This window comes from Tachyglossus aculeatus, chromosome 2 (genome assembly GCF_015852505.1).
Source record: "Tachyglossus aculeatus isolate mTacAcu1 chromosome 2, mTacAcu1.pri, whole genome shotgun sequence".
Taxonomy (NCBI): domain Eukaryota; kingdom Metazoa; phylum Chordata; class Mammalia; order Monotremata; family Tachyglossidae; genus Tachyglossus; species Tachyglossus aculeatus.
Window position 1 is genome coordinate 54,711,238 of NC_052067.1, and position 26,392 is coordinate 54,737,629.

A 26,392-nucleotide genomic window follows, 5' to 3' on the forward strand; every position below is an offset into this window, starting at 1 on the left:
ACTTGTCCATCTTTATTTTGTTAATATAAGAATAATAATAATAATAATAATGGCATTGATTAAGCGCTTACTATGTGCAAGTAGTACGTTTACTTGTACATCTTTACTCTATATTTTGTTAATATAATAATAATGGCACTGATTAAGTGCTTACTATGTGCAAGTAGTACGTTTACTTGTACATCTTTATTTTATTTTGTTAATGTAATATAATAGTAATGGCATTGATTAAGCGCTTACTATGTGCAAGTAGTACGTTTACTTGTACATCTGTATTCTATTTCTATTTTGTTAATATAATAATAATAACAATAATGGCATTGATTAAGCTCTTACTATGTGCAAGTAGTATGTTTACTTGTACATCTTTACTCTATTTTTTGTTAATATCATAATAATGGCATTGATTAAGCCCTTACTATGTGCAAGTAGTACATTTACTTGTACATCTTTACTCTATTTCATTTTGTTAATATAATAATAATAATAATGGCATTGATTAAGCACTTACTATGTGCAAGTAGTAGTACGTTTACTTGTACATCTTTACACTATTTTATTTTGTTAATATAATATAATAATAATGGCATTGATTAAGCGCTTACTATGTGCAAGTAGTACGTTTACTTGTACATCTTTACTCTATTACTTTGTTAATATCGTAATAATAATGGCATTGATTAAGCGCTTACTATGTGCAAGTAGTACGTTTACTTGTACATCTTTACTCTATTTTATTTTGTTAAAATAATAATAATAATGGCATTTAATAAGCACTTACTATGTGCAAGTAGTACGTTTACTTGTACATCTTTACTCTGTATTATTTTGTTAATATTATAATAATAATGATAATGGCATTTATTAAGTGCTTACTATGTGCAACTAGTACGTTTACTTGTAAATCTTTATTTTATTTTGTTAATATCATAATAATAATGGCATTGATTAAGCGCTTACTATGTGCAAGTAGTACGTTTACTTGTACATCTTTACTCTATTTTATTTTGTTAATATAATAATAATAATAATAATGGCATTTATTAAGCGCTTACTATGTGCAACTAGTACGTTTACTTGTACATCTTTACTCTATTTTATTTTGTTAATATAATATAATAATAATGGCATTGATTAAGCGCTTACTGTGTGCAAGTAGTACGTTTACTTGTCCATCTTTATTTTGTTAATATAATAATAATAATAATAATAATAATGGCATTGATTAAGCACTTACTATGTGCAAGTAGTACGTTTACTTGTACATCTTTGCTCTATTTTATTTTGCTAGTATCATAATAATGGCATTGATTAAGCACTTACTATGTGCAAGTAGTACGTTTACTTGTACAGCTTTACTCTCTTTTATTTTGTTAATATCATAATAATGGCATTGATTAAGCACTTACTATGTGCAAGTAGTACATTTACTTGTACATCTTTACTCTATTTCATTTTGTTAATATAATAATAATGGAATTTATTAAGAGCTTACTAATAATAATAATGGCATTGATTAAGCGCTTACTATGTGCAAGTAGTATACTTGTACATCTTTACTCTATTTTATTTTGTTAATATAATAGAATAATAATGGCATTGATTAAGCGCTTACTATGTGCAAGTAGTACGTTTACTTGTACATCTTTACTCTATTTTATTTTGTTAATATAATAATGGCATTTATTAAGAGTTTACTAATAATAATAATGGCATTGATTAAGCGCTTACTATGTTCAAGTAGTATGTTTACTTGTACAGCTTTACTCTATTTTATTTTGTTATCATAATAATAATAATAATGGCATTAAGTGCTTACTATGTGCAAGTAGTACGTTTACTTGTACATCTTTACTCTATTTTATTTTGTTAATATAATAGAATAATAATGGCATTGATTAAGCGTTTACTATGTGCAAGTAGTACGTTTACTTGTACATCTTTACTCTTTTATTTTGTTAATGTAATAATACTGGAATTTATTAAGAGCTTACTAATAATAATAATGGCATTGATTAAGCACTTACTATGTGCAAGTAGTACGTTTACTTGTACATCTTTACTCTTATTTTGTTAATATAATAATAATGGAATTTATTAAGAGCTTACTACTAATAATAATGGCATTGATTAAGCACTTACTATGTGCAAGTAGTACGTTTACTTGTACATCTTTACTCTATTTTATTTTGTTAATATAATAATAATGATGCCATTGATTAAGCGCTTACTATGTGCAAGTAGTATGTTTACTTATACATCTTTACTCTATTTTATTTTGTTATCATAATGATAACAATAATAATGGCATTGAGTAAGCGCTTACTATGTGCAAGTAGTACGTTTACTTGTACATCTTTATTTTTATTTTGTTAATATAATAATAATAATGGCATTGATTAAGCACTTACTATGTGCAAGTAGTAGTATGTTTACTTGTACATCTTTACTCTATTTTATTTTGTTAATATAATATAATAATAATGGCATTGATTAAGCGCTTACTATGTGCAAGTAGTACGTTTACTTGTACATCTTTACTCTATTTTATTATGTTAATATAATAATAATGGCATTTATTAAGAGCTTACTAATAATAATAATGGCATTGATTAAGCACTTGCTATGTGCAAGTAGTACGTTTACTTGTACATCTTTTCTCTATTTTGTTTTGTTAATATCATAATAATGGCATTGATTAAGCGCTTACTATGTGCAAGTAGTACGTTTACTTGTACATCTTTACTCTATTTTATTTTGTTAAAATAATAATAATAACGGCATTTAATAAGCACTTACTATGTGCAAGTAGTACGTTTACTTGTACATCTTTACTCTATTTTATTTTGTTAATAGAATAATAATAATAATGCCATTGATTAAGCGCTTACTATGTGCAAGTAGTACGTTTACTTATACATCTTTACTCTATTTTATTTTGTTAATATAATAATAATAATGGCATTTAATAAGCACTTACTACGTGCAAAGCACCCTTCTAAGCGCTGGGGAGGTTACAAGGTGATGAGGTTGTCCCAGGGGGGGCTCACGGTCTTCATCCCCACTTTCCAGATGAGGTCACTGAGGCCCAGAGAAGTGAAGTGACTTGCCCAAAGTCACCCAGCTGACAGCTGGCGGAGCCGGGATTTGAACCCATGACCTCTGACACCAAAGCCCGGGCTCTTTTCCACTGAGCTGAGCTGCTTCTCTGAGCGTGGCTCCATTTATTACTCTATTTATTTATTTATTTTACCTGCACATCTGTACTCTATTTTATTTTGTTAATACGTTTTGTTTTGTTCTCTGTTTCCCCCTTCTAGACTGTGAGCCCACCGTTGGGTAGGGATTGTCTCTATATGTTCCCGACTTGTACTTCCCAAGCGCTTAGTACAGTGCTTTGCACACAGTAAGCGCTCAATAAATACGATTGATTGATTGATTGGACTTGTAGCTACTAGTATCTTGCATTATTTTTAGACTGTGAGCCCACTGTCGGGTAGGGACCGTCTCTAGATGTTGCCAACTTGTACTTCCCAAGCGCTTAGTACAGTGCTCTGCACACAGTAAGCGCTCAATAAATACGATTGATTGATGGATTGAACTTGTAGCTACTAGTATCTTGCATTATTTTTAGACTCTGAGCCCACTGTTGGGTAGGGACTGTCTCTATATGTTGCCAACTTGCACTCTCCCAAGCGCTTAGTACAGTGCTCTGCACGCAGTAAGCGCTCAATAAATACGATTGATTGATTGTATTATTATTATTATTATTATAAAAAAAAAACGGTGTAAAGGAAACACCCGCTCTGAGGGCCCCGGGCCCGGCCAGAGGCTCTAGACCGTAAGCTCCCTGTGGGCAGGGGACGTGTCCGTTCTATTCCGTCGTATCCCCCAGGCACTCAGTACAGTGCTGTGCACACAGTAAGCGCTCACTACTGACCGGTGGTGGTCGTTCCAGGTCCCGTGGAGGTGAAGGTGGACGAGTTCCCCCGCCACGGGAGCACCGCCGAAACCGTGTCCAAGCTGAAGCCCTACTTCCTGACGGACGGAACCGGCACCGTGACGCCGGCCAACGCCTCCGGTAGGTGACCTTCCCGACGGACGAGCCAGTCACTTCCCTTGGCCTCAGTTTCCCCACCTGGAAAATGGGGGCCGAGACCGCGAGCCCGACGTGCGACGTCCAACCTGGTCAACCAGCCGTATTGATTGACAGGGAGGTGTCATTCGTTCAATCAGTCGTATTTGTTGAGCGCTGACTGTGTGCAGAACACTGTACTAAGCGCTTGGGTCCCCGCCCAACAGTGGGTTACCTTGTATGTACCCCAGCGCTTACTGTGAGGCCCACGCGGGACAACCTGATTACCTGGTATCGCGTGCTTGGCACGTAGTGAGCGCCTAACAAATGCCGTACTGATAGTACAGCGCTCTGCACCCAGTGATAGACGCCAATCAATCAATCAATCGTATTTATTGAGCGCTTAGTGTGTGCAGAGCACTGGACTAAGTGCTTGGGAAGTACAAGTTGGCAACATCTAGAGACAGTCAATCGTATTTATTGAGCACTTACTGTGTGCAGAGCACTGGACTAAGCGCTTGGGAAGTCCAAGTTGGCAACATCTAGAGACAGTCAATCAATCAATCAATCGTATTTATTGAGCGCTTACTGTGTGCAGAGCACTGGACTAAGCGCTTGGGAAGTCCAAGTTGGCAACATAGAGAGACAGTCCCTGCCCAACAGCGGGCTCACGGTTTAGAAGGAGGAGACAGACAACAAAACAAAACCTATTAACAAAATAAAATAAATAGAATAAATATGTACAAATAAAATACATTCATTCAGTCATATTTATTGAGCGCTTACCGTGTGCAGAGCACTGTACTAAGTGCTTGGGAAGTACAAGTTGGCAGCATCTAGAGACGGTCCCTACCCAACAGCGGGCTCACGGCCTAGAAAGGGGAAACAGACAACAAAACAAAACATGAACAAAATAAAATAGAGTAAATATGTACAAATAAAATACATTCATTCAATCGTATTTATTGAGTGCTTACTGTGTGCAGAGCACTGTACTAAGTGCTTGGGAAGTCCAAGTTGGCAACATCTAGAGACAGTCCCTACCCAACAGTGGGCTCATGGTCTAGAAAGGGGAGCCAGACAACAAAACAAAACCTATTAACAAAATAAAATAAATAGAATAAATATGTACAAATAAAGTACATTCATTCAATCGTATTTATTGAGCACTTACTATGTGCAGAGCACTGTACTAAGCGCTTGGGAAGTACAAGTTGGCAGCATCTAGAGACAGTCCCTGCCCAACAGTGGGCTCACAGTCTAGAAAGGGGAGACAGACAACAAAACAAAACATATGAACAAAATAAAATAAATAGAATAAATATGTACAAATAAAATACATTCATTCAATCATATTTATTGAGCGCTTACTGTGTGCAGAGCACCGTACTAAGTGCTTGGGAAGTACAAGTTGGCAGCATCTAGAGACGGTCCCTACCCAACAGCGGGCTCATGGTCTAGAAGGGGGAGACAGGCAACAAAACAAAACATATGAACAAAATAAAATAGAGTAAATATGTACAAATAAAATACATTCATTCAATCGTATTTATTGAGCGCTTACTGTGTGCAGAGCACTGCACTAAGCGCTTGGGAAGTCCAAGTTGGCAACATCTAGAGACGGGCCCTACCCAACAGTGGCCTCACGGTCTAGAAAGGGGAGACAGACAACAAAACATATTAACCAAATAAAATAAATAGAATATGTACAAATAAAATAGAGTAATAAATACGTACAAACATATATACAGGTGCTGTGGGGCGTATAAGGATATCTACTTCAATGCTGTTATTCTATTCGCTTTATTTTGTTAATATGTTTGGTTTCGTTGTCCGTCTCCCCCTTCTAGACTGTGAGCCCGCTGTCGGGTAGGGAACGTCTCTAGATGTTGCCGACTTGGACTTCCCAAGCGCTTAGTCCAGTGCTCTGCACACAGTAAGCGCTCAATAAATACGATTGATTGATTGATTGATTGACTGTGAGCCCGCTGTCGGGTAGGGACCGCCTCTAGATGTTGCCGACCTGGACTTCCCAAGCGCTCAGTCCAGTGCTCTGCACGCAGTAAGCGCTCAATAAATACGATTGATCGATTGATTGATTGACTGTGAGCCCGCTGTTGGGTAGGGACCGCCTCTAGATGTTGCCGACTTGGACTTCCCAAGCGCTCAGTCCAGTGCTCTGCACGCAGTAAGCGCTCGATAAATACGATTGATTGATTGATTGATTGACTGTGAGCCCGCTGTTGGGTAGGGACCGCCTCTAGATGTTGCCGACTTGGACTTCCCAAGCGCTCAGTCCAGTGCTCTGCACGCAGTAAGCGCTCGATAAATACGATTGATTGATTGATTGATTGACTGTGAGCCCGCTGTTGGGTAGGGACCCGCCTCTAGATGTTGCCGACTTGGACTTCCCAAGCGCTCAGTCCAGTGCTCTGCACGCAGTAAGCGCTCGATAAATACGATTGATTGATTGATTGATTGACTGTGAGCCCGCTGTTGGGTAGGGACCGTCTCTAGATGTTGCCGACTTAGACTTCCCAAGCGCTCAGTCCAGTGCTCTGCACGCAGTAAGCGCTCAATAAATACGATTGATCGATTGATTGATTGACTGTGAGCCCGCTGTTGGGTAGGGACCGCCTCTAGATGTTGCCGACTTGGACTTCCCAAGCGCTCAGTCCAGTGCTCTGCACGCAGTAAGCGCTCGATAAATACGATTGATTGATTGATTGATTGACTGTGAGCCCGCTGTTGGGTAGGGACCGCCTCTAGATGTTGCCGACCTGGACTTCCCAAGCGCTCAGTCCAGTGCTCTGCACGCAGTAAGCGCTCGATAAATACGATTGATCGATTGATTGATTGACTGTGAGCCCGCTGTTGGGTAGGGACCGCCTCTAGATGTTGCCGACTTGGACTTCCCAAGCGCTCAGTCCAGTGCTCTGCACGCAGTAAGCGCTCGATAAATACGATTGATTGATTGATTGATTGACTGTGAGCCCGCTGTTGGGTAGGGACCGCCTCTAGATGTTGCCGACTTGGACTTCCCAAGCGCTCAGTCCAGTGCTCTGCACGCAGTAAGCGCTCGATAAATACGATTGATTGATTGATTGATTGACTGTGAGCCCGCTGTTGGGTAGGGACCGTCTCTAGATGTTGCCGACTTAGACTTCCCAAGCGCTCAGTCCAGTGCTCTGCACGCAGTAAGCGCTCGATAAATACGATTGATTGATTGATTGACTGTGAGCCCGCTGTTGCCGACTTGGACTTCCCAAGCGCTTAGTAATAATAATAATAATAGTGGTATTTATTAAGGACTTACTACGTGCCAAGCACCGTCGTAAGCGCTGGGGGAGATACACGGTAATCCCACGCGGGGCTCACACTTTTAATCCCCATTTTCCAGATGAGTCCGCGTGCTCCGCACGCAGTAAGCGCTCAGTATAGTACGGTTGAATGAATGAATGAATGAATGAATGAATGAATGAAAAGGTTTGGTCCGGCAGGGCTCAACGACGGCGCGGCGGCGGTGGTCCTCGTCCGGAGGTCGGAAGCGGAGCGGCGAGGTCTGGACCCCCTGGCCCGCGTGGTCGCCTGGGCCCAAGCGGGCGTCGAGCCCTCCGTCATGGGCGCCGGGCCCATCCCCGCCATCAGGCAAGCCGTGAGTGTCCGGCCCCCTCGGAGAGCCTCACCTCTCCCCTCCGGAAAACAGCCGGGAGACACCTTCTCCGTGGCCGATCCGAGGGTCCTCTGGTGACCCCGAAAGTGACGGCCGGCAGAACACCTGAACCCGATGAAGCCACCCAAGTCTCATTACGCGGTCGATAATTCCCCTGCAGTTGGACCCCGAACTGTGGGCAGTTTAACAGATGAAGAGGTGCTAACTGCCGGAGGGAGGGTAGATCTGGAGGAGGGAGACAAGTGACAAACCTCCAGTGGCTACCAAGATAGAGAAGCAGCGTGGCCCAACGGGAAGAGCACCGGCTTTGGAGTCAGAGGTCGTGGGTTCTAATCCCGGCTCCGCCACTCGGCAGCTGTGTGACTTCGGGCGAGTCACTTAACTTCTCTGAGCCTCAGTTACCTCATCTGTAAAGTGGGGATTAAGACTGTGTGTCCCTCGGGGGGACAACCTGATCACCTTGTAACCTCCCCAGCGCACAGTAAGCGCTTAATAAATGCCGTTATTATTATTATTATTATTATTAAGATCCCACAACATCAAACAGAAACTTCTAATAGTTTTCTTTAAGACTCTTCGGCACCTTTCTATCCTACGCATAGGCTCTCGTCATCTGCTGTTCCCCACCTTGCCGTCTTGGGCTCCTCCAAAGATCACCTAATTGTTTCCTTCTCCACTTTCCTACTGCTTCTCACTCATTCATTCATTCAATCGTATTTATTGAGCACTTACTGTGTGCAGAGCACTGTACTAAGCGCTTAGACTTGCTGTTCCCCTGCCAGGAACATTTAGAATTACTCAACTCTTAGTACAGTGCTCTGCACACAGTAAGCGCTCAATAAATACGACTGATTGAATTACCGGAAAGAGCATGGGCCTGGAAATCGGAAGGATCTGAGCCTGAACAGATCCTGTCTCTGTTATGTGACCTTAACTTCTCCGTGACCCGGTTACCTCATCTGTAAAATGGGGATTATGGGACTGTGTCCAACCTGATTAACTTGTATTAATCAGTTTTAATAATCAGTTGTATTAATCAGTTAAATACGATTGATTGATTGATTGAGGGCTCACCTCCTCCAGGAGGCCTTCCCAGACTGAGCCCCCTCTTTCCTCTTCCCCTCCTCCCCCTCTACACCCCACGCCTTACCTCCTTCCCTTCCCACAGCACCTGTGTATATGTATATGCGTTTGTACATATTTATTACTCTATATATTTCTTTTACTTGTACATATCTATTCTGTTTATTTTATTTGGTTAATATGTTTTGTTTTGTTCTCTGTCTCCCCCTTCTAGTCTGTGAGCCCACTGTTGGGTAGAAACCGTCTCTATATGTTGCCAAATTGTACTTCCCAAGCGCTTAGTACAGTGCTCTGCACACAGTAAGCGCTCAATAAATACAATTGATTGATTGATTGATTGTGTTAACTCTCTCTCTGTCTCTGCCTCTCTCTGTTTCTCTGTCTCTGTTTCCCTGTTTGTCTGTTTCTCTTTGTCTCTGCCTGTTTGTCTCTCTCTCTGTCTCTGTCTGCTTCTCTGCCCTGTCTCTCTCTCCATTTCTCTATTTCTTCCTCTCTCTGTCTCTCTGCCCCGTTTCTCTCTCTCCATTTCTCTATTTCTTCCTCTCTTTCTCTGTTTCTCTGCCCCCTCTCTGTTTCTCTCTCTCTCCATTTCTATTTATTTTATTTTGTTAATATGTTTGGTTGTGTTCTCTGTCTCCCCCTTCTAGACCGTGAGCCCACCGTTGGGTAGGGACTGTCTCTGTATGTTGCCAACCTGTACTTCCCAAGCGCTTAGTCCAGTGCTCTGCACACAGTAAGCGCTCAATAAATACGATTGATTGATTGCTTCCCGAAGCCGATGCTGCCTAATGCCGGCTCTCCCGTTCCCCTCCCAAAGCACCGGGGTTAGGAGGAGAGGCGGGAAGGGATTATTAAGCTCCGGGCTGGGTTTTTCCGTCGTCCAGTCTGAGACGGGGCTGCTTTTCTGCCGACCAATCAGTCCCGACTCAAATCGATCAATCAATTGTATTTATTGAGCGCTAACTCAAGCTTCCCTTCAAGGCCCTACTGAGAGCTCACCTCCTCCAGGAGGCCTTCCCAGACTGAGCCCCTTCCTTCCTCTCCCCTTCGTCCCCCTCTCCATCCCCCCCATCTTACCTCCTTTCCTTCCCCACAGCACCTGTATATATGTATATATGTTTGTACATATTTATTACTCTATTTATTTATTTATTTTACTTGTACATACTGAGAGCTCACCTCCTCCAGGAGGCCTTCCCAGACTGAGCCCCTTCCTTCCTCCCCCTCTCCATCCCCCCTGTTTTACCTCCTTCCCTTCCCCACAGCACCTGTATATATCTTTGTACATATTTATTACTTATTTATTTTACTTGTACATATCTATTCTATTTTATTTTGTTAGTATGTTTGGTTTTGTTCTCTGTCCCCCCCTTTTAGACCGTGAGCCCACTGTTGGGTAGGGACCGTCTCTCTACGTTGCCAACTTGTACTTCCCAAGCGCTTAGTCCAGTGCTCTGCACACAGTAAGCGCTCAATAAATACGATTGATTGATTGAAGAGGCAGAGGAAAAGGGCTTAGGCTACAACATATCAACTGCCCCCGGCCTAGCTTCCTGTTTGTGTGGGTTTAAGAAAGAAAAGGAATCATTACCTCTTGGCTGCCTCGGTTTCCGGAGAGCTCGGCTCTGGGGCGAAGTGGGGAGGGGGTCGAGTTTCCCCCCCATTGACCAGCCCCCTCCCCAAATACCCCCAAAAGTTGTGTGGGTTGAGGGAGGGGAGGCGTCGCCTTTGAGCTTGGATTCATTCAATCGTATTTATTGAGCGCTTGCTGTGTGCAGAGCACTGTACTAAGCGCTTGGCTCTGGGGCGAAGTGGGGAGGGGACAGAGTTTCCCCCCATTGACCAGCTCCCTCCCCAGATACTCCGGGGTTGAGGTGTCGCCTTTGAGCTTGGATTCATTCATTCATTTATTTATTGAGCGCTTACTGCGTGCAGAGCACTGTACTAAGCGCTTGGGAAGTACAAGTTGGCAACATCTAGAGACGGTCCCTACCCAACAGTGGGCTCACAGTCTAGAGGGGGGAGACAGACAACAAAACAAAACATATTAACAAAGTAAAATAAGTAGAATAAATATGTACAAGTAAAATAAATAGAGTCAAAAATAGGTACAGATCGTGAGGGGCAGGGAGGCCGCCGGCAGCCAAGTCTTTGCCCTCCCCAGGTTATCCATTTACAGATCCGGTGGATCCGTCCGTCAGTGGTGTTTACTGGGCACTTATTCAGTGGCTGGGCTGGCTCAGTGGAAAGAGCCCGGGCTTTGGAGTCCGAGGTCACGGGTTCAAATCCCGGCTCCGCCAACTGTCAGCTGGGTGACTTCGGGCAAGTCACTTCTCTGGGCCTCAGTTACCTCATTTATAAAATGATTAAGACTATGAGCTCCCCGTGGGACAACCTGATCACCTTGTAATTTCCCCAGCGCTTAAAACAGTGCTTTGCACGTAGTAAGCGCTTAATAAATGCCATCATTATTATTATTATTAATGTACTCGGCGGCTCCTGAAGCATCTTTCCCCCCTCTCAGGTTGCTAAAGCCGGCTGGACCCTAGATGACGTCGATCTGTTTGAAATTAACGAAGCCTTCGCCTCAGTTGCAGCAGCGATAAGGAAGGACCTGGGCTTGAACCCCGAGAAGGTAAGCGCAGCTCCTGGACTATTTTCCTAGCACCCGCAACCCTGTGCTCCTCTAGAGTGTAAACTGGTTCATTCAGTCGTATTTATTGAGCACCGTGGGCACCGCCCTGCGTACCTATGTTGCCAACTTGTACTTCCTAAGCACTTATCTGGATACAGTAAGCGCTCAATAAATACAATTGAATGACCGCACTAAGCACTCCCGGACTATTTTCCTAGCACCCGCAGCCTTGTGCTCCTCTAGACTGTAAACTCGCTCATTCAGTCGTATTTACTGAGCGCCGTGGGCACCGCCCTGCGTACCTATGTTGCCAGCTTGTACTTCCCAAGCACTTATCTGCACACAGTAAGCGCTCAATAAATACAATTGAATGAACGCACTAAGCGCTTCTGGACTATTTTCCTAGCACCCACAACCTTGTGCTCCTCTAGACTGTAAACGCGTTCATTCAGTCGTATTTATTGAGCGCCGTGGGCACCGCCGTGCATATTTATGTTGCCAACTTGTACTTCCCAAGCACTTATCTGCACACAGTAAGCGCTCAATAAATACAATTGAATGACTGCACTAAGCACTCCCGGACTATTTTCCTAGCACCCGCAACCCTGTGCTCCTCTAGACTGTAAACTCGTTCATTCAGTCGTATTTATTGAGCGCCTTGGGCACCACCCTGCGTACCTGTGTTGCCAACTTGTACTTCCCGAGCACTTATCTGCACACAGTAAGCGCTCAATAAATACAATTGAATGACCGCACTAAACACTCCCAGACTATTTTCCTAGCACCCGCAACCTTGTGCTCCTCTGGACTGTAAACTCGTTCATTCAGTCGTATTTATTGAGCACCGTGGGCACCGCCCTGCATATTTATGTTGCCAACTTGTACTTCCCAAGCACTTATCTGCGCACAGTAAGCGCTCAATAAATCATCATCATCATCATCAATCGTATTTATTGAGCGCTTACTATGTGCAGAGCACTGTACTAAGCGCTTGGGAAGTACAAATTGGCAACATATAGAGACAGTCCCTACCCAACAGTGGGCTCACAGTCTAAAAGGGGGAGACAGAGAACAAAACCAAACATACTAACAAAATAAAATAAATAGAATAGATGTGTACAAATAAATTAAATAAATAAATAGAGTTAAAAAAATACATACAATACATAAAATACATACAATACATAAATACATACAATACATAATACATACATACAATACATAAAATACATAAATACAATTGAATGACCGCACTACGCACTCCCAGACTATTTTCCTAGCACCCGCAACCTTGTGCTCCTCTAGACTGTAAACGCGTTCATTCAGTCGTATTTATTGAGCGCCATGGGCACCGCCCTGCGTATTTATGTTGCCAGCTTGTACTTCCCAAGCACTTATCTGCACACAGTAAGCGCTCAATAAATACAATTGAATGACCGCACTAAACACTCCCAGACTATTTTCCTAGCACCCGCAGCCTTGTGCTCCTCTAGACTGTAAACTCGTTCATTCAGTCGTATTTATTGAGCGCTGTGGGCACCGCCCTGCGTACCTATGTTGCCAGCTTGTACTTCCCAAGCACTTATCTGCACACAGTAAGCGCTCAATAAATACAATTGAATGACCGCACTAAGCACTCCCGGACTATTTTCCTAGCACCCGCAGCCTTGTGCTCCTCTAGACTGTAAACTCATTCATTCGGTCGTATTTATTGAGCGCTGTGGGCACCGCCCTGCTTACCTATGTTGCCAGCTTGTACTTCCCAAGCACTTATCTGCACACAGTAAGCGCTCAATAAATACAATTGAATGACCGCACTAAACACTCCCAGACTATTTTCCTAGCACCCGCAACCTTGTGCTCCTCTAGACTGTAAACTCGTTCATTCAGTCGTATTTATTGAGCGCCGTGGGCACTGCCCTGCGTACCTATGTTGCCAGCTTGTACTTCCCAAGCACTTATCTGCACACAGTAAGCGCTCAATAAAGACAATTGAATGAACGCACTAAGCACTCCCGGACTATTTTCCTAGCACCCGCAACCTTGTGCTCCTCTAGACTGTAAACTCATTCATTCAGTCGTATTTATTGAGCGCCGTGGGCACCGCCCTGCGTACCTATGTTGCCAACTTGTACTTCCCAAGCACTTATCTGCACACAGTAAGCGCTCAATAAATACAATTGAATGAACACACTAAGCACTCCCGGACTATTTTCCTAGCACCCGCAACCCTGTGCTCCTCTATAAACGCGTTCATTCAGTCGTATTTATTGAGCGCCGTGGGCACCGCCCTGCGTACCTGTTGCCACCTTGTACTTCCGCACACAGTAAGCGCTCAAATACAACTGAATGAACGCACTAAGCACACGGGAGAGTGTGAAACAATAAACAGACACGTTCCCTGCCCACAGTGAGCTTACACTGCCTTGCGTTCCCCCGAGGGCTTAGCCCAGCGCTCCGCCCGTAGTAAGCGCTCGGTAAATACGACTGATGATTGTACAGGTTCCAGCATTTGCGGGTGGGAAGCAGCGTAGCTCAGTGGAAAGAGCCCGGGCTTTGGAGTCTGAGGTCACGGGTTCGAATGCCGGCTCCACCACACGTCTGCTGGGTGACCTTGGACAGCTGAGGCGCCTCAGTTACCTCATCTGGAAAATGGGGATGAAGACTGTGTGCCCACCGTGTAGCCCAACGGTGCTTTGCACATAGTAAGCGCTTAACAGATGCCATCATTATTTTTATTATCTCTATCTGCTCTCCCGCAGCGGTTAGCTCTCTCCCCATCCCCGACTGTCCCATCAGTTTGTTTGCTGTGTGCCGTGAAAACTCTCTGCTTTCCTTCAGGTCAACGTCCAAGGGGGAGCGATAGCCCTGGGCCACCCCCTGGGAGCGTCCGGTTGCCGCATCCTGGTCACCCTGCTCTACGCCCTGGAGCGGACCGGCGGGAAGCGTGGCGTGGCGGCCCTGTGCGTCGGAGGAGGAATGGGCATAGCCGTGTGTGTCGAAAGATAAAGCCGATGGCTTTTTCTTTTAGTTATTCCCCCATCTGTACCCGGTCGTGAATGGTGATTAAGATGGGGGAGACCTCACATCCCTTAAGTAACCATTCCAGGGGACCCCCCCCCACCCCCCGCCCCGCCCCAACCGCAAAATAACGGTGAAGAACCCGATTTTTTACCGGCTTGTTTTATTGTCAGACAGAAGTGCCGGATCAAGCCCGCGCGGGCCGTGACCCTGTCATAAATAAAAAAGGCACCGCGTCAGTCTTCGATGGCTCCGGAGTGAACGGCGTCTTCGTAGCCCCCTCGCTTCTCGTCTTTGCTTTCCGGGTGCAGTTTGATGAGGTCGTCGATCCGCAGGATAGTAATGGCCGCCTCGGTGGCGAACTTCAGGCTCTTGACTTTGACCAGGGTCGGCTCGAACACCCCGGCTTGCTTGTTGTCACGCGGTTTCCCGTTGACTAAATCAAGCCCGATCCTGTATTTAAAAAAAAAAAAAAAAGGGGGGGGGGGCACGGGTGTTTTTCATAAGAGGTGCAGGGGTGAGGGTGTTTCGACTCGGTCCTAAATTCAGTCGCTCTGGGTGGAGGGACATCCGATATCTACGTTGAGCCGCCCGGCCTCCGAAACCCAGGTCCTCGGGGGAGACGAGGGCTATACGCCTAGTCCTTCCAAAAATGGTGGTGGCTGCGCTTTGCCCCGATGCCCCATTAAAGGGGGCTTCCCACCCCCACCCTCCCCACAACCTTGTCATCGTTTCAGAAGTGCCAGTTCCACAGTTAGAGAACCAACCTTCCCCCTGTTCTCTAACTGTGAATCAATCAATCAATCAATCGTATTTATTGAGCGCTTACTATGTGCAGAGCACTGTGAATCACTGTGAATCACCCGGAGCCCCGACTGAAAGGACGGGGAACCGTGTCCGCGAACGGTAAGCAGAGAACTCGTCAATCCGTGGATCCAGGTTCGTTATCTGGGTTGGGGTTTTCTTTTTTCTAACCTTCTCCCGTGTCTATGGTACGTGTTAGGCCCTGGCCGGTTTCCCACTTGGGATTCTTCCCAGCGGCAAGACGGCTTTCGGGCGGCGGGTACGACTCTAGGTGCCTGGCGTTTGAGCCTGGCGCCTTTGTTTCACGCTGCCTTTCCTCAGGACGGAGAGGGTGCCAAGGCCAATAGAGCCCGGTGTCCGTGCGGCCCCGATCACTTAGCCTCCTTCCCCGTCCCTTTCCCGCCGCGGCCAGAGAGATGGCTACGCGCCCGTTTGCCCCCGGACCCGCGGCCTCTCAATCGGGTGGTATCCCTACCACTTCAGGTTCTTCCGTTCCGGGTTGACCTGCGCCTCGTTGTGGAAGGCCCTCAGCTTGGCAACCAGGTCGGTGGAGTCCTGGGCGGCGTTGACGGCCAGGGTGTTGGGGATGACCAGGAGAGATCTGGCGAACTCCGCGATGGCTAGCTGCTCCCGCGATCCCTAAAGGGAAGGGGCGGGAGGGGGCGGGAGATAATGGAGCGGTCAACTCCGAAGGAAAGGATACACCCCCACACCAGCCGGCCTTACCATGCTCGTGGCATAGTTTTCGAGGTAGATGGAGAGGGCCGCTTCCACCGCCCCGCCCCCCGGCACCACGGACTTGGACTCCAGGACTCTCTTCACCACGCAGAGCGCGTCGTGAAGGGAGCGCTCCATCTCGTCGCACATGAAGTCGTTCGCCCCGCGCAGGATGATGGACGCAGACGTCCGGGCCTTCGTACTGTAAGAGGAACGGCTGCGGGTTAGGGGTCTTTCCCGGGAACCGGTCAGCTTTAAGGCGAGACACCTAAGACGGCCCGCTAAACTCCCGGAGCGACGTTGACATCCTACAAAAGCACATGAAACTCAGAAACGGTTCCACCTGGGTTTCCGGTGGCCCCGACTTGCTCTCTCCCCGTGGACACGGCCGTTCTCGCCACCCCGCACCGAACCGGGAAGCTTCGGTGACAAACGCACCCTGGACGGGGCTTACTTTTTGACTAGAATCAGCTCGTCGTCACAGATTCTCTCCTGAACCACCTCTTCCGCTTGTCCCAGCATCGCCGATTCAAAACTTTCTTCTCCTTCCAGATTAGCCAGGGTCGACAGAATGGTCGCTTTAAAACGGAACACGGAATTTTAACGGAGATGGACCCTGTCGCTAGCCCGTGGCCCCGACGTCGCTCATGTCTCCGACAAGTTAGGTGCCGTTCTTCACATGCGAGGAGGCATTTTTTTAATAGACAGTCTCCAATTCACCCAGGGGTCCCAACTACTTGAGTCTCATCCCACCCCAACTTTTCAGTGGCATGAGAAGTGAGCCAAAGGACACGGGAGAGGCGGAAATCCAGTCTGGTGACTCGAAGGAATAACCCAAAGGCTAAAAACCAAGCATTACTTCGAGTCCTCAAACTTCGCGTTGGTTGAGAACACGCTGGCAATGAGAGATGTGCAGCAACGGGATAGAAAAGCGTGTTATTTTCCGTGAAGAATGAAGGCATCGGCTTATTCCAGCCTAGCCTCTCTGAAGCTCCTGACTGAGGTTTTCTATGAGCCACGTTGTTTCTCTAAGGGCATGTCTGTGGACATGGTCCGCTCTCAACCAAAAGGGAAACGTGAGCTTTGATACACCTTAAAAAGGGAACCTCAACTATTATCGTGCGTCTTTGTGGTGAGATAAGCTACTGTTTTGTCACACCGGCAGAGACGAACCAGCACAAGAACAGCCAGAGGTTAAAAAAGCCCAGGGGAATAAAATCGCGGCACCTGCTTTCGACCGCCCGGAAACGTACCTCCAGATGCTTTGGCGATGCGCTTAAGATCTCTCTTTAAAACCCTTCGCACCGCCATGGCCCCGGCTTCCACAAAATATTTCAGACACATGTCGTCAATGCCGCCGGTGGTTAGAATCACGTTGGCCCCGGTGACCAGAATCTTTTGAATCCTCTCCTTGGTGATGTCGGATTCCCTGCCAAGGGGAACGAGACCTTAGTCAAACCGTTCCCGACATGACGCCCAAATACCCACACAAGCCGGGGATCCAAATTTCAAAACTCCTTAGGCTTGTGAAAATCGTATTAACTACTATTAACGATATTTGTTAAGTTCTTATCGTGTTGCCAAAGCGCTATTTCTAAGCGCTGGGGTAGACGGGACTTCACGTGGGGTTCGCGCTCTTAATCCCCGTTTTATAGATGAAGTGACGGAGGCACAGGGAAGGGAAGTGATTGCCCAAGGTGACACAGCAGATGTGTGTCCTTTAGACCCCGATCTGTGCTCTGTCCACTATGCCATGCTGCTACTAGTAGGCGGAATTGTTTTTGGCAACCACTGCATACCGCTTTCGGGAGGGAAATGTGGTATCTGATTAGCACCATTGGAGATCTTGACTCTTGGCGGGGCAGAGATGATTTCCCTGCCTGAATATCCCAGTTCAACGAGGCTTTGAATAACCTTTGGGCCCTGCAGCCCCACCTGGTATGGATTAGCAGGGCAGTGGGTTCTGTTCAAAACACTCTGTGGGTCGGGTTTTGACCTCTGCCACGGGCACTAGCGGCAGCGAAAGTTTATTTTCGGCAGTCCTTATTCCACTCGCTCCCATCCTAGTCTTGTGGTTTCATCCACTGGCTGTCTCTTCCCCAGCTTGATTATCAGCTGGGAGTCCTGGATCCCGCACCTAACCTCTGCCCACCTGAGGATTTTTCCCTGTGCTTATTAGAGCTCCGCATATCGTGAGCGCTCATGTTGCGTTAATTCGTTTTGTTGCTTTCCTGGAAAAATGATTTGTTGTTTTACACTTTTTGCTGGGCTAACAATCGATCGATGGTATTTGAGTGCTTACTCTACGCAGAGGACTGTGCTGCACACTTGGGAGAGTACAATACGGCAGAAGTAAGAAGTAACGAGCTCAGTCTTTCAACCTTGATTTAAAAAAAAAGAGTCCAGCCTTAATACTTGGTGGGGAAAATAGAAAATCCTACATACCTCTGTCTAATTTGATCCAGTTTTTCAGGGTCTGTAATGACCACCTGCACCCCGAGCTTCATTTTGGTTTTCTGCAGACTGAAGTCAAGGCAGGCAATCTTTGCATTCACTATTCTCTTGGGCATGCCTACAATAAAATACAGAGACGACTCAACTATTCTATTCCAAGTAAGTTTAAAACTTCCATAGCGAAAAAATGGCTGTGTCACGAAAGCTGGTAGGCCAAACTCAGGTTTACAGTAAAGTGCCTGAATTTACATTTCCCTGCTATTTTCCTGTTTTGAAACATTTTTTGACTGCCTCGAGACTTAGGCCTTACACGGCACTACATTTGCAAGGAGAACTAGAACAGTTGTGCCAAAACACTCTCCAGTGTTTGTAAATTCCCAGAATGCGAATAGTTCAGCATAAAAGCATCCAACACCCCCCCGAATTTGAATTCACCCGCTCCCATTTTAAAACCCAAGAATTTATTTGCTGTAACTTAGACAGCGGCTTAAATTGCAGAAGATTATGGCCCTGAGAAACTTTCTAACCTAAAGATCAGAAGGCCTTGGAAGGCATCTTAACTAAAAGTAAAACATCTTCTCTGGAGAGGGAAGGAAAACCATCTTCCTGGAAACTATGTAATAATAATTATGCACTTGATAAGCGCTTAATATGTGCCAAGCACTGTTCCAAGCGCCGGGGTAGATAACATCAAAGGTCTCAGACTCCAGGCGGCGTTACCCGTGTGCCGTTAATGTTACATTTCGATGGAGCCGACTGGCTTCGATTCGCATGAGACACGACCCAAAAGCTGCATTTCCCCGCTTTTAGATTTGAAATCTCAATCGCACAGGCCCCGAAGGGAAGGAAGGTGAGGGAAGCCTGGCCCGGAACGAAATCCGCCTCACCTTGTGAACCCACCACACAATTCAGTGCGTAACCATTGATAAGCATGCTCTCCTTCTGACTTCGTCCGTGTGCCTTGAGCACGTTGACGGAGTTGATGGGGTACCGAGCCTGGCCTCTCGCGTCCGTGTATTTGACTGCAAGCACCGCGTCCACGACCATGTTGGCAAAGAAGTCGCCATCGCTAACGCAAGGGTCAAGGAAGAAAAAATGAATGGGTAACGGAACCACTGCCGTGTGTAGGGAAACCAGGACCTAGTCTAAAGAGGATCGACTCGTTTTTGGGAAGTATTTTAATTCAGATACAGTAGGAACCTGTCGAACATGTCTAGGACTTTGGCCTCACACTACAGAGTGTGTTTCTCTTTGCTTTTGTCCGCTCCACCCCAGTTTTTACCAAACAACAGTGGTACCTTGGCTGCTGGCCCCTGCTAATCTGCTTCATTCCCCGTCCACCTCCCCACGCAATGTTCCTGGAACGATCCCCACGGATCCCGTCCGGGGCACGCCGCTACCCGTCCACGGCAACGATCACGCTGAGAACGGGATTTCTCAGTATTAGGCAAGGATACATTCCGATGATTTTGGAAGACATGGATGTTTTAGCAGCACTAGTCAGACAATCTCTACCAAGCTCATCTGTGTTGATGATGAGATTTTCATTGATGTACCGGACGGCCTCCCTGTAGAAAAGGAAACCGATTTTAAATTCGTACCGGCACCGCATGCAAATAGACATTCTTGCAATCGGACTAAAAGTTTACTATCTATACGTTTAATCGCTGTAATTTCTTACTTAAATTAGTTTAAGGTAAAAGTGTCCTGTTAAGTCCAGTCATTTACCATTTCGAAACTGATTTTGTTCTGCCATTTCATATAGGGAAAAAGATATCAGACATCTTCTCCTTCAGACCACGGCAGCTTTTTGTCTATCCCATAAGCATAACCACTCAGTCTGTGGTTCAAAAGAGTGGTAGTCAAATGGGAAGATGAGAGAGTCAGCCTTCCTGACGGATTCAAACGGGACAGCTGGCAAAAGAAATCGAGGCTGAGAGGTTAGGTGTCAACTCCTATTTTATCGTTTGATAAAAATTAGCCACAAGAGAGGAGCCTAAAAGAACCTGAATAGAAGTTCCCAGGGGTCCCAGGACACCGCGGGGCTTGGGTTTCAGTAAAGGCGGAGAACCCAGGTCTGAGGTGTGTAACGTCGGGCGGTAAATTAGAGTATTCACGGGGCACTTACTGTGTGCAGAGCACTGTACTAAGCATTTGTGAGAGTACAACAAACCAAGAGTTGGCAGACAGGTCCCTGCCCGTAACACTAACCTCTCTGGCCCCCGCTTTCCCCTGAAAAGGGAAGAACGCACTTAGGCTCCCTTTCTTTTTAGACTGTGTCCACACTGATCTGTCCTGTGTATTTCAGCGCTTAGCACGGTTCTTAGGCACCTAGTAAATGTTTAATGAAGTCGACGTACTGTGTGCAGTACCCTTTTCTAAGAGCTCAGACACAATCCCCACCCTCGGGCTCCCAGTCTGTCTCAGCCACTCAAATGCTGCCAAGTGAGGCTTATTTTGCCACACGGATCTGGTGCAAAACCCCCGATTGCCTTCAAAAACCTAGGAGACGTGCCCAAATCCCACCAGATAGGTTAGCCAAGCCTAACACCGGTTAAATTCCCCAACGAGTGTTTCCGATGAAAGTTTCAGTAGGACAAGTAAGCTTGCCTCGGGTAAGTGTATGACATAAAGGATCTTTGAGACTGTGAGCCCACTGTTGGGTAGGGACTGTCTCTATGTGTTGCCAATTTGTACTTCTCAAGCGCTTAGTACAGTGCTCTGCACATAGTAAGCGCTCAATAAATACGATTGATGATAAAGGCGGCCTTACTTGCAAGCCAGGCGATAGCCCCCGATGATGGATGTGGGGTGAATTTTCTGCTTGACTAGTTCATCTGCATTTTTTAAGAGTTCTGCCGCAATAATAACCTGTTGTAAGGAGAAAAACATTTTTAACTCAATATCCACGGTCTAAAAGAACACCAATCCTATCGAGAGGCCAAAAGGGTTACAGTAGCACGGCGTATCCTAATTCTTGTTCAATCGTGCACAATGATTAGGAGTCGGGAGGTCCTGGGTTCTAATCCCAGCTCTGCCACTTAGCTTGGGCAAGTCACTTCACCTCTCCGGGCCTCACTTTCCTCATCCGTAAATGGGGGTGACGACCGGGAGCTCCACGTGGGACGGGTCCAACCCCATGAGCTTGGCTCTACCCCAGGCACTTAGTACGGTGCCTGGCACGTAGTAAACGCTTAACCGATTCCTTAAAGAATGATAAGTTTGCCTACCAAAAACGAGGTCCGTCAATCTATAAAAAATGACCCCTGCCAATGCCAACCACGAAAGGTGAATTCTAGTCGTTTCGTACCACTGAGGTGGTTCCGTCCCCAACTTCTTTGTCCTGCAGATCGGCCAGCTCGCAGAGAACTTTGGCTGCGGGATGCTCCACTTCCAGTAACTTCAGGATTGTGGCCCCATCGTTGGTGATGGTGACATCCTACGTTTTAAAAAGGAAGAAGAGTGACGCAAAAATTCACCTGCGTAAGTACGACCGGTACGTTACACTAGTTATCTGGTTTCCCCTGGAACCCCTTGAATTGGGAGAGGGCTTTCCTAACGACTATTTTCTCAACATCCCTACGAGGGAGGGAGAGGAAGGTATCACCACCGCCGTTTTCCAGGGAAGGAAACAGGCACAGGGAGGGGCTGAGGAACGGATCTTCAAGCCAGTGGGACCGGATTACCCTCCTGCCTCCAGACCAATGTCTGTCGCTAATTAAAAATGATCAGTCCTGCGTGTTTACCATCCTCCACGAGGTGCTAGATTCCAGGGAAAAACGCCTTTTCCGTTCCCTTTTGCTGCTACTACAAAGCAGCCAAGAATTTCTCCGGCAAACCCTTAGGAATCACCCACCTCCACCACCGGCCCGGCCTTTTAAGGATCTAACAATGAGGAATCCCGTGCACTTACACCAATATCGTCCACCAGCATCTTATCCAGGCCAACCGGTCCTAGGGAGCTTTTGACAATGTTGGCAATGGAAGCCGCTGCCATGACTGCAAAATTAAAGAGGAAATCCAAGTCACATCAGAAACCGACTCCAAACTTAAAATGAAGCACACCCTTCGATACCTCTCCGAAACGCAGCAACCAACGGACGTTCACACGTGGCCGAGGAATCCAAATACATCCTTCGCGGGTTCTTATTTTACGTCGCCCAGAAAAGTCAAGGACTGGCTAAACAAGCACGCTCTAAATTTGCACTGCTCGGTCAAATTCCGTCCTAATCCAGTTTCACCTCGGGCTGTCCGTGATTAGTTTTGTCCTGCCACTTCATGTAGGAAAAAAGGTACGGGAAACCTCCTCCTTCAGACCGTGGCAACGTTTTTTCTCTCCCATAAGCATAACCTCTTCGTCTGTGGGACCGGCGAGGAGGTAGTCAAATGGGAAGGGCTCGTTGGACTCCAGCAGCCCCGCGGCGGGCAAGTGTATCCGACCGAGAAAATAACTTACCACGGCCCTAGTTCTTGTCATCATCATCATCAATCATATTTATTGAGCGCTTATTATGTGTCCTTTTCTCCTCCACAAAGCCCGCATTTCCTCGTCTCCCATTTCCTTCGGTGTCACCCTTTGCGTGCGTTCCCTTTATTCAACCCCCAGCACTTATGTACGTGTCTGTCATTTATATTAATATCCATCTTCCCTTTACGAGACTCGTTAAGGGCTGACTGTTGGTCAGACACTAGTCTAGGGGTTGGAATAGGTACAGGTTAATTAGGTTGGACCCAATGCCTGTGCTGCATGGAGGGAGAAAAACCACTGACTGCCATTCATTCTAGTATATTGAGCACTTACTGCGGGCAGAGCACTGTACTAAGCGCTTGGGAAAGACCAATAAAGTGGCCTTCCCTTCCCACTGTCCTCCACGCTGGGAGCTCGTGGCTGTGTTGTACTCTCCCAAAAGCTTAGCATCGTGCTCTGCACACACTAAGCGCTCAAAAACAACCACCGATTGTCCTCCCTACTGTGAGTTGGCTTTTATATCCTACTCTCCCAAGAGCTTAGCACAGTGCTCTGCACACATTAAGCGCTCAACAGCCCTGATTTGGTGGCTGTATGCCCAGATGGCAGTCTTTTAGACTGTGAGCCCACTGTTGGGTAGGGACTGTCTCTCTATGTTGTCAACTTGTACTTCCCAAGCGCTTAGTACAGTGCTCTGCACACAGTAAGCGCTCAATAAATACGATTGATGATGATGAATAAAGCTGGGGCTTGGCCTAGCCCACATTAGCTAAGCGCCCCGAGGAAGGGGAGGGTCGCCAAGGAGGCTTTCCAGGCTGCAGCGGACACGTGATAGACGCCACCTAAGCTCCATTTGGCCGGCGGTTTTCCCCCTCTGTTCTGCAGACCCTCGTACGAGCTGGACAAAGGGGGGCGGGCCCAGACACGGCTTACTATGTCCCCGGCACTGTACTAAACGCTGGGGTACACCCCAGTTAATCCGGTTGGACCCAATCCCTGTCCCACCTGGACCCCCATCTTCATCCCCATTTTGCAGAGGAGGTAACTGAGGCACGGAGAAGTGACTTACCCAAGGTCACAAAACAAGAATAATACTTATTTTGATGGTATTGACGCCGATCTACTTGTTTTGTCGTCTGTCTCCTCCCCTTCCAGACTGTGAGCCCGCTGTTGGGTAGGGATTGTCTCTATATGTTGCCGATTTGTACTTCCCAAGCGCTTAGTACAGTGCTCTGCGCACAGTAAGCGCTCAATAAATACGACAATGGATGAATGAATGAACGAAAAACACTTCTACCCTCACCCGCAATTTTTTTCTGTTAATGTCTGGTCCCCCCTCCCCCGGCTTGCTGCAACCCTTGTTGCATTGGACTCTCGTAGGCGCTTAGCACAGTGCTCGGCACGTAGTAAGCGCTCATTAAATGAGATGGATGGATGGAGCTTGGGGGTCGTGGGTTCTAATTCGGGCTCCGCCACAGGGGAAGCAGCGTGGTTCAGTGGCAAGAGCCCGGGCTTGGGAGTCAGAGGTCATGGGTTCGAATCCCCGCTCTGCCACTTGGCAGCTGTGTGACCTTGGGCATGCCACTGAACTTCTCTGTGCCTCGGTTCCCTCATCCGTAAAATGGGGATGAAGACTGTGAGCCCCAAGTGGGGCAACCCGATCACCTTGTATCCCCCCACCGCCAGCGTTTAGTACAGTGCCTTGCACATAGTAAGCGCTTAATAAATGCCATCATTATTATTATCTGTTAAGCACTCATGTGCAAGCCCTTTGTTAAGGCTGGGGTAGACTTGACTGTGAGCCCGTTGTTAGGTAGGGACCGTCTCTATGTCGCCAATTTGTACTTCCCAAGCGCTTAGTACAGTGCTCTGCACTCAGTAAGCGCTCATTAAATACGAATGAACGAACGAATACCACCACTATTATTATTTGCCAGCTGCGTGACTTCGGGCAAGCCACTAATCTGGGCCTCAGTCCCCTCATCTGGAAAATGGGGGTGAAGGCTGGGCGCCCCACGTGGATCCGATGCCCTCGTCTCTCTCCCCCCAGCGCTTAGAACAGTGCTTGGCACTGAGTAGGAGCTGATCAAATACCATCATCACTACTATTTGGATGGATGCATGCAACCCACGTGGATCTGATGACCTCATCTCTCCCCCCAGCGCTTAGAACAGTGCTTGGCACTGAGTAGGAGCTGATCAAATACCATCATCACTACTATTTGGATGGATGCATGCATCCCACGTGGATCTGATGCCCTCATCTCTCTCCCCAGCGCTTAGAACAGTGGTTGGCACAGAGTAGGAGCTGATCAAATACCATCAGCACTATGAGGATGGATGATGGATGGATGGAAGGATGGGTGGAAGGATGGATGGGTCCTGGGCCTGGTCCAGTCCCCCCCAACCCCCCTTGGGGTCCCTGCCCCTCACCATTCTGGGAGCGGATGGCCTCCCCGGTGCTCCGGTCCCCGAAAACGGACAGGGGCCCCTCCATCTTCCCCGCAGGCCAAACACGATCAGATCAGGACAATACAGGACAGGAGGCCAACTTGGGCACCATGCGGGCAATGGCCAACCGCCGCCGCGGAGGGTGCCGGGAAAACCAGCCTCCTCCCGCCGCGCGGCACGACGGGAAAAAAGGGGGGTGCGGGGACGTCACGGCCCTCCCCGCCAATCCGCGGCCGGGAAATGGGTGACGTCACCGGCGGGCGGGTCGGGGATGGGGCCGCCATGTTTGTCCAAGTCGGGGGGCGGGTCGGTCTGCGCATGCGCCTTGCGCATGCGGCTTGGGACGTTCGAGCTGCTTCTAGAAGGCGGTTGATGGGCGTGGCGGGGGCGGATAATGGAGCAGGGCTAGTCTAGCCTCCTTTTTCCTCCTTTTTAAACTAGTCTAGCCTCCTTTTTAATAATGATAGCATATATTAAGTACTTACTATGTGCAAAGCACTGTTTAGTTGCGAGCCGCGACCACTATTAATAACTATGATAGTATTTGTTTTTGTGTGAATGGCCTGTTAATGGTATTTGTTAAGCGTTTACTATGTGTAAAGCACTGTTCTCTCCATTCAGCCGTATTTATTGAGCGCTTACTGGGTGCAGAGCACTGTACTAATAGCTTGGCCTCCTTTTTCCTCTTTTTTAATACTAATACCAATCAATCAATCAATCAATCGTATTTACTGCGTTTACTATGTGTAAAGCACTGTTCTCTCCATTCAGCCGTATTTATTGAGCGCTTACTGGGTGCAGAGCACTGTACTAAGCGCTTGGCCTCCTTTTTCCTCTTTTTTAATAATAATAATAATTATAGAATATATTAAGCGCTTACTATGTGCAAAGCACTGTTTAGCTGTGAGCCGCCTTTGCGGCTATTAATAATAACTATGATGGTATTTGTTTTTTGTGAATGGCCTGTTAATGGTATTTGTTAAGCGCTTACTATGTGTAATCAATCAATCG

The 26,392-nt window shown here is 46.9% G+C and overlaps 2 protein-coding genes and 2 non-coding genes across 5 annotated transcripts in view; 1 reads left to right on the top strand and 3 right to left on the bottom strand.

The window, feature by feature from the left end:
* Positions 1-14,736, top strand: part of ACAT2 (acetyl-CoA acetyltransferase 2) — a 42,268-nt gene extending 27,532 nt beyond the window's left edge. For both annotated transcript variants that reach the window (XM_038766283.1, XM_038766292.1), the window contains 4 exons: positions 3,959-4,081; positions 7,576-7,730; positions 11,356-11,466; positions 14,308-14,736. In XM_038766283.1, coding sequence (XP_038622211.1) covers positions 3,959-4,081; positions 7,576-7,730; positions 11,356-11,466; positions 14,308-14,475 — 557 coding nt within the window. In that variant the 3' untranslated portion in view covers positions 14,476-14,736. The remainder of the gene's footprint in view (positions 1-3,958; positions 4,082-7,575; positions 7,731-11,355; positions 11,467-14,307) is intronic.
* Positions 14,632-25,501, bottom strand: TCP1 (t-complex 1). The gene is made up of 12 exons (XM_038766272.1): positions 25,364-25,501; positions 22,376-22,461; positions 21,773-21,901; positions 21,236-21,333; positions 19,920-20,030; positions 19,350-19,531; positions 18,454-18,580; positions 17,262-17,437; positions 16,463-16,586; positions 16,018-16,210; positions 15,767-15,930; positions 14,632-14,940 (listed from the first exon to the last, which is right to left on the bottom strand). The coding sequence occupies exons 1-12, from the start codon at positions 25,425-25,427 to the stop codon at positions 14,724-14,726; spliced, it is 1,671 nt and encodes a 556-aa protein (XP_038622200.1). The 5' UTR covers positions 25,428-25,501; the 3' UTR covers positions 14,632-14,723.
* LOC119924654 lies at positions 20,201-20,336 on the bottom strand. Its single transcript, XR_005449355.1, has one exon. It is a non-coding gene; the product is annotated as a small nucleolar RNA SNORA29 (small nucleolar RNA).
* LOC119924655 lies at positions 22,720-22,856 on the bottom strand. Its single transcript, XR_005449356.1, has one exon. It is a non-coding gene; the product is annotated as a small nucleolar RNA SNORA29 (small nucleolar RNA).
* Positions 25,502-26,392: the final 891 nt, after the last annotated feature.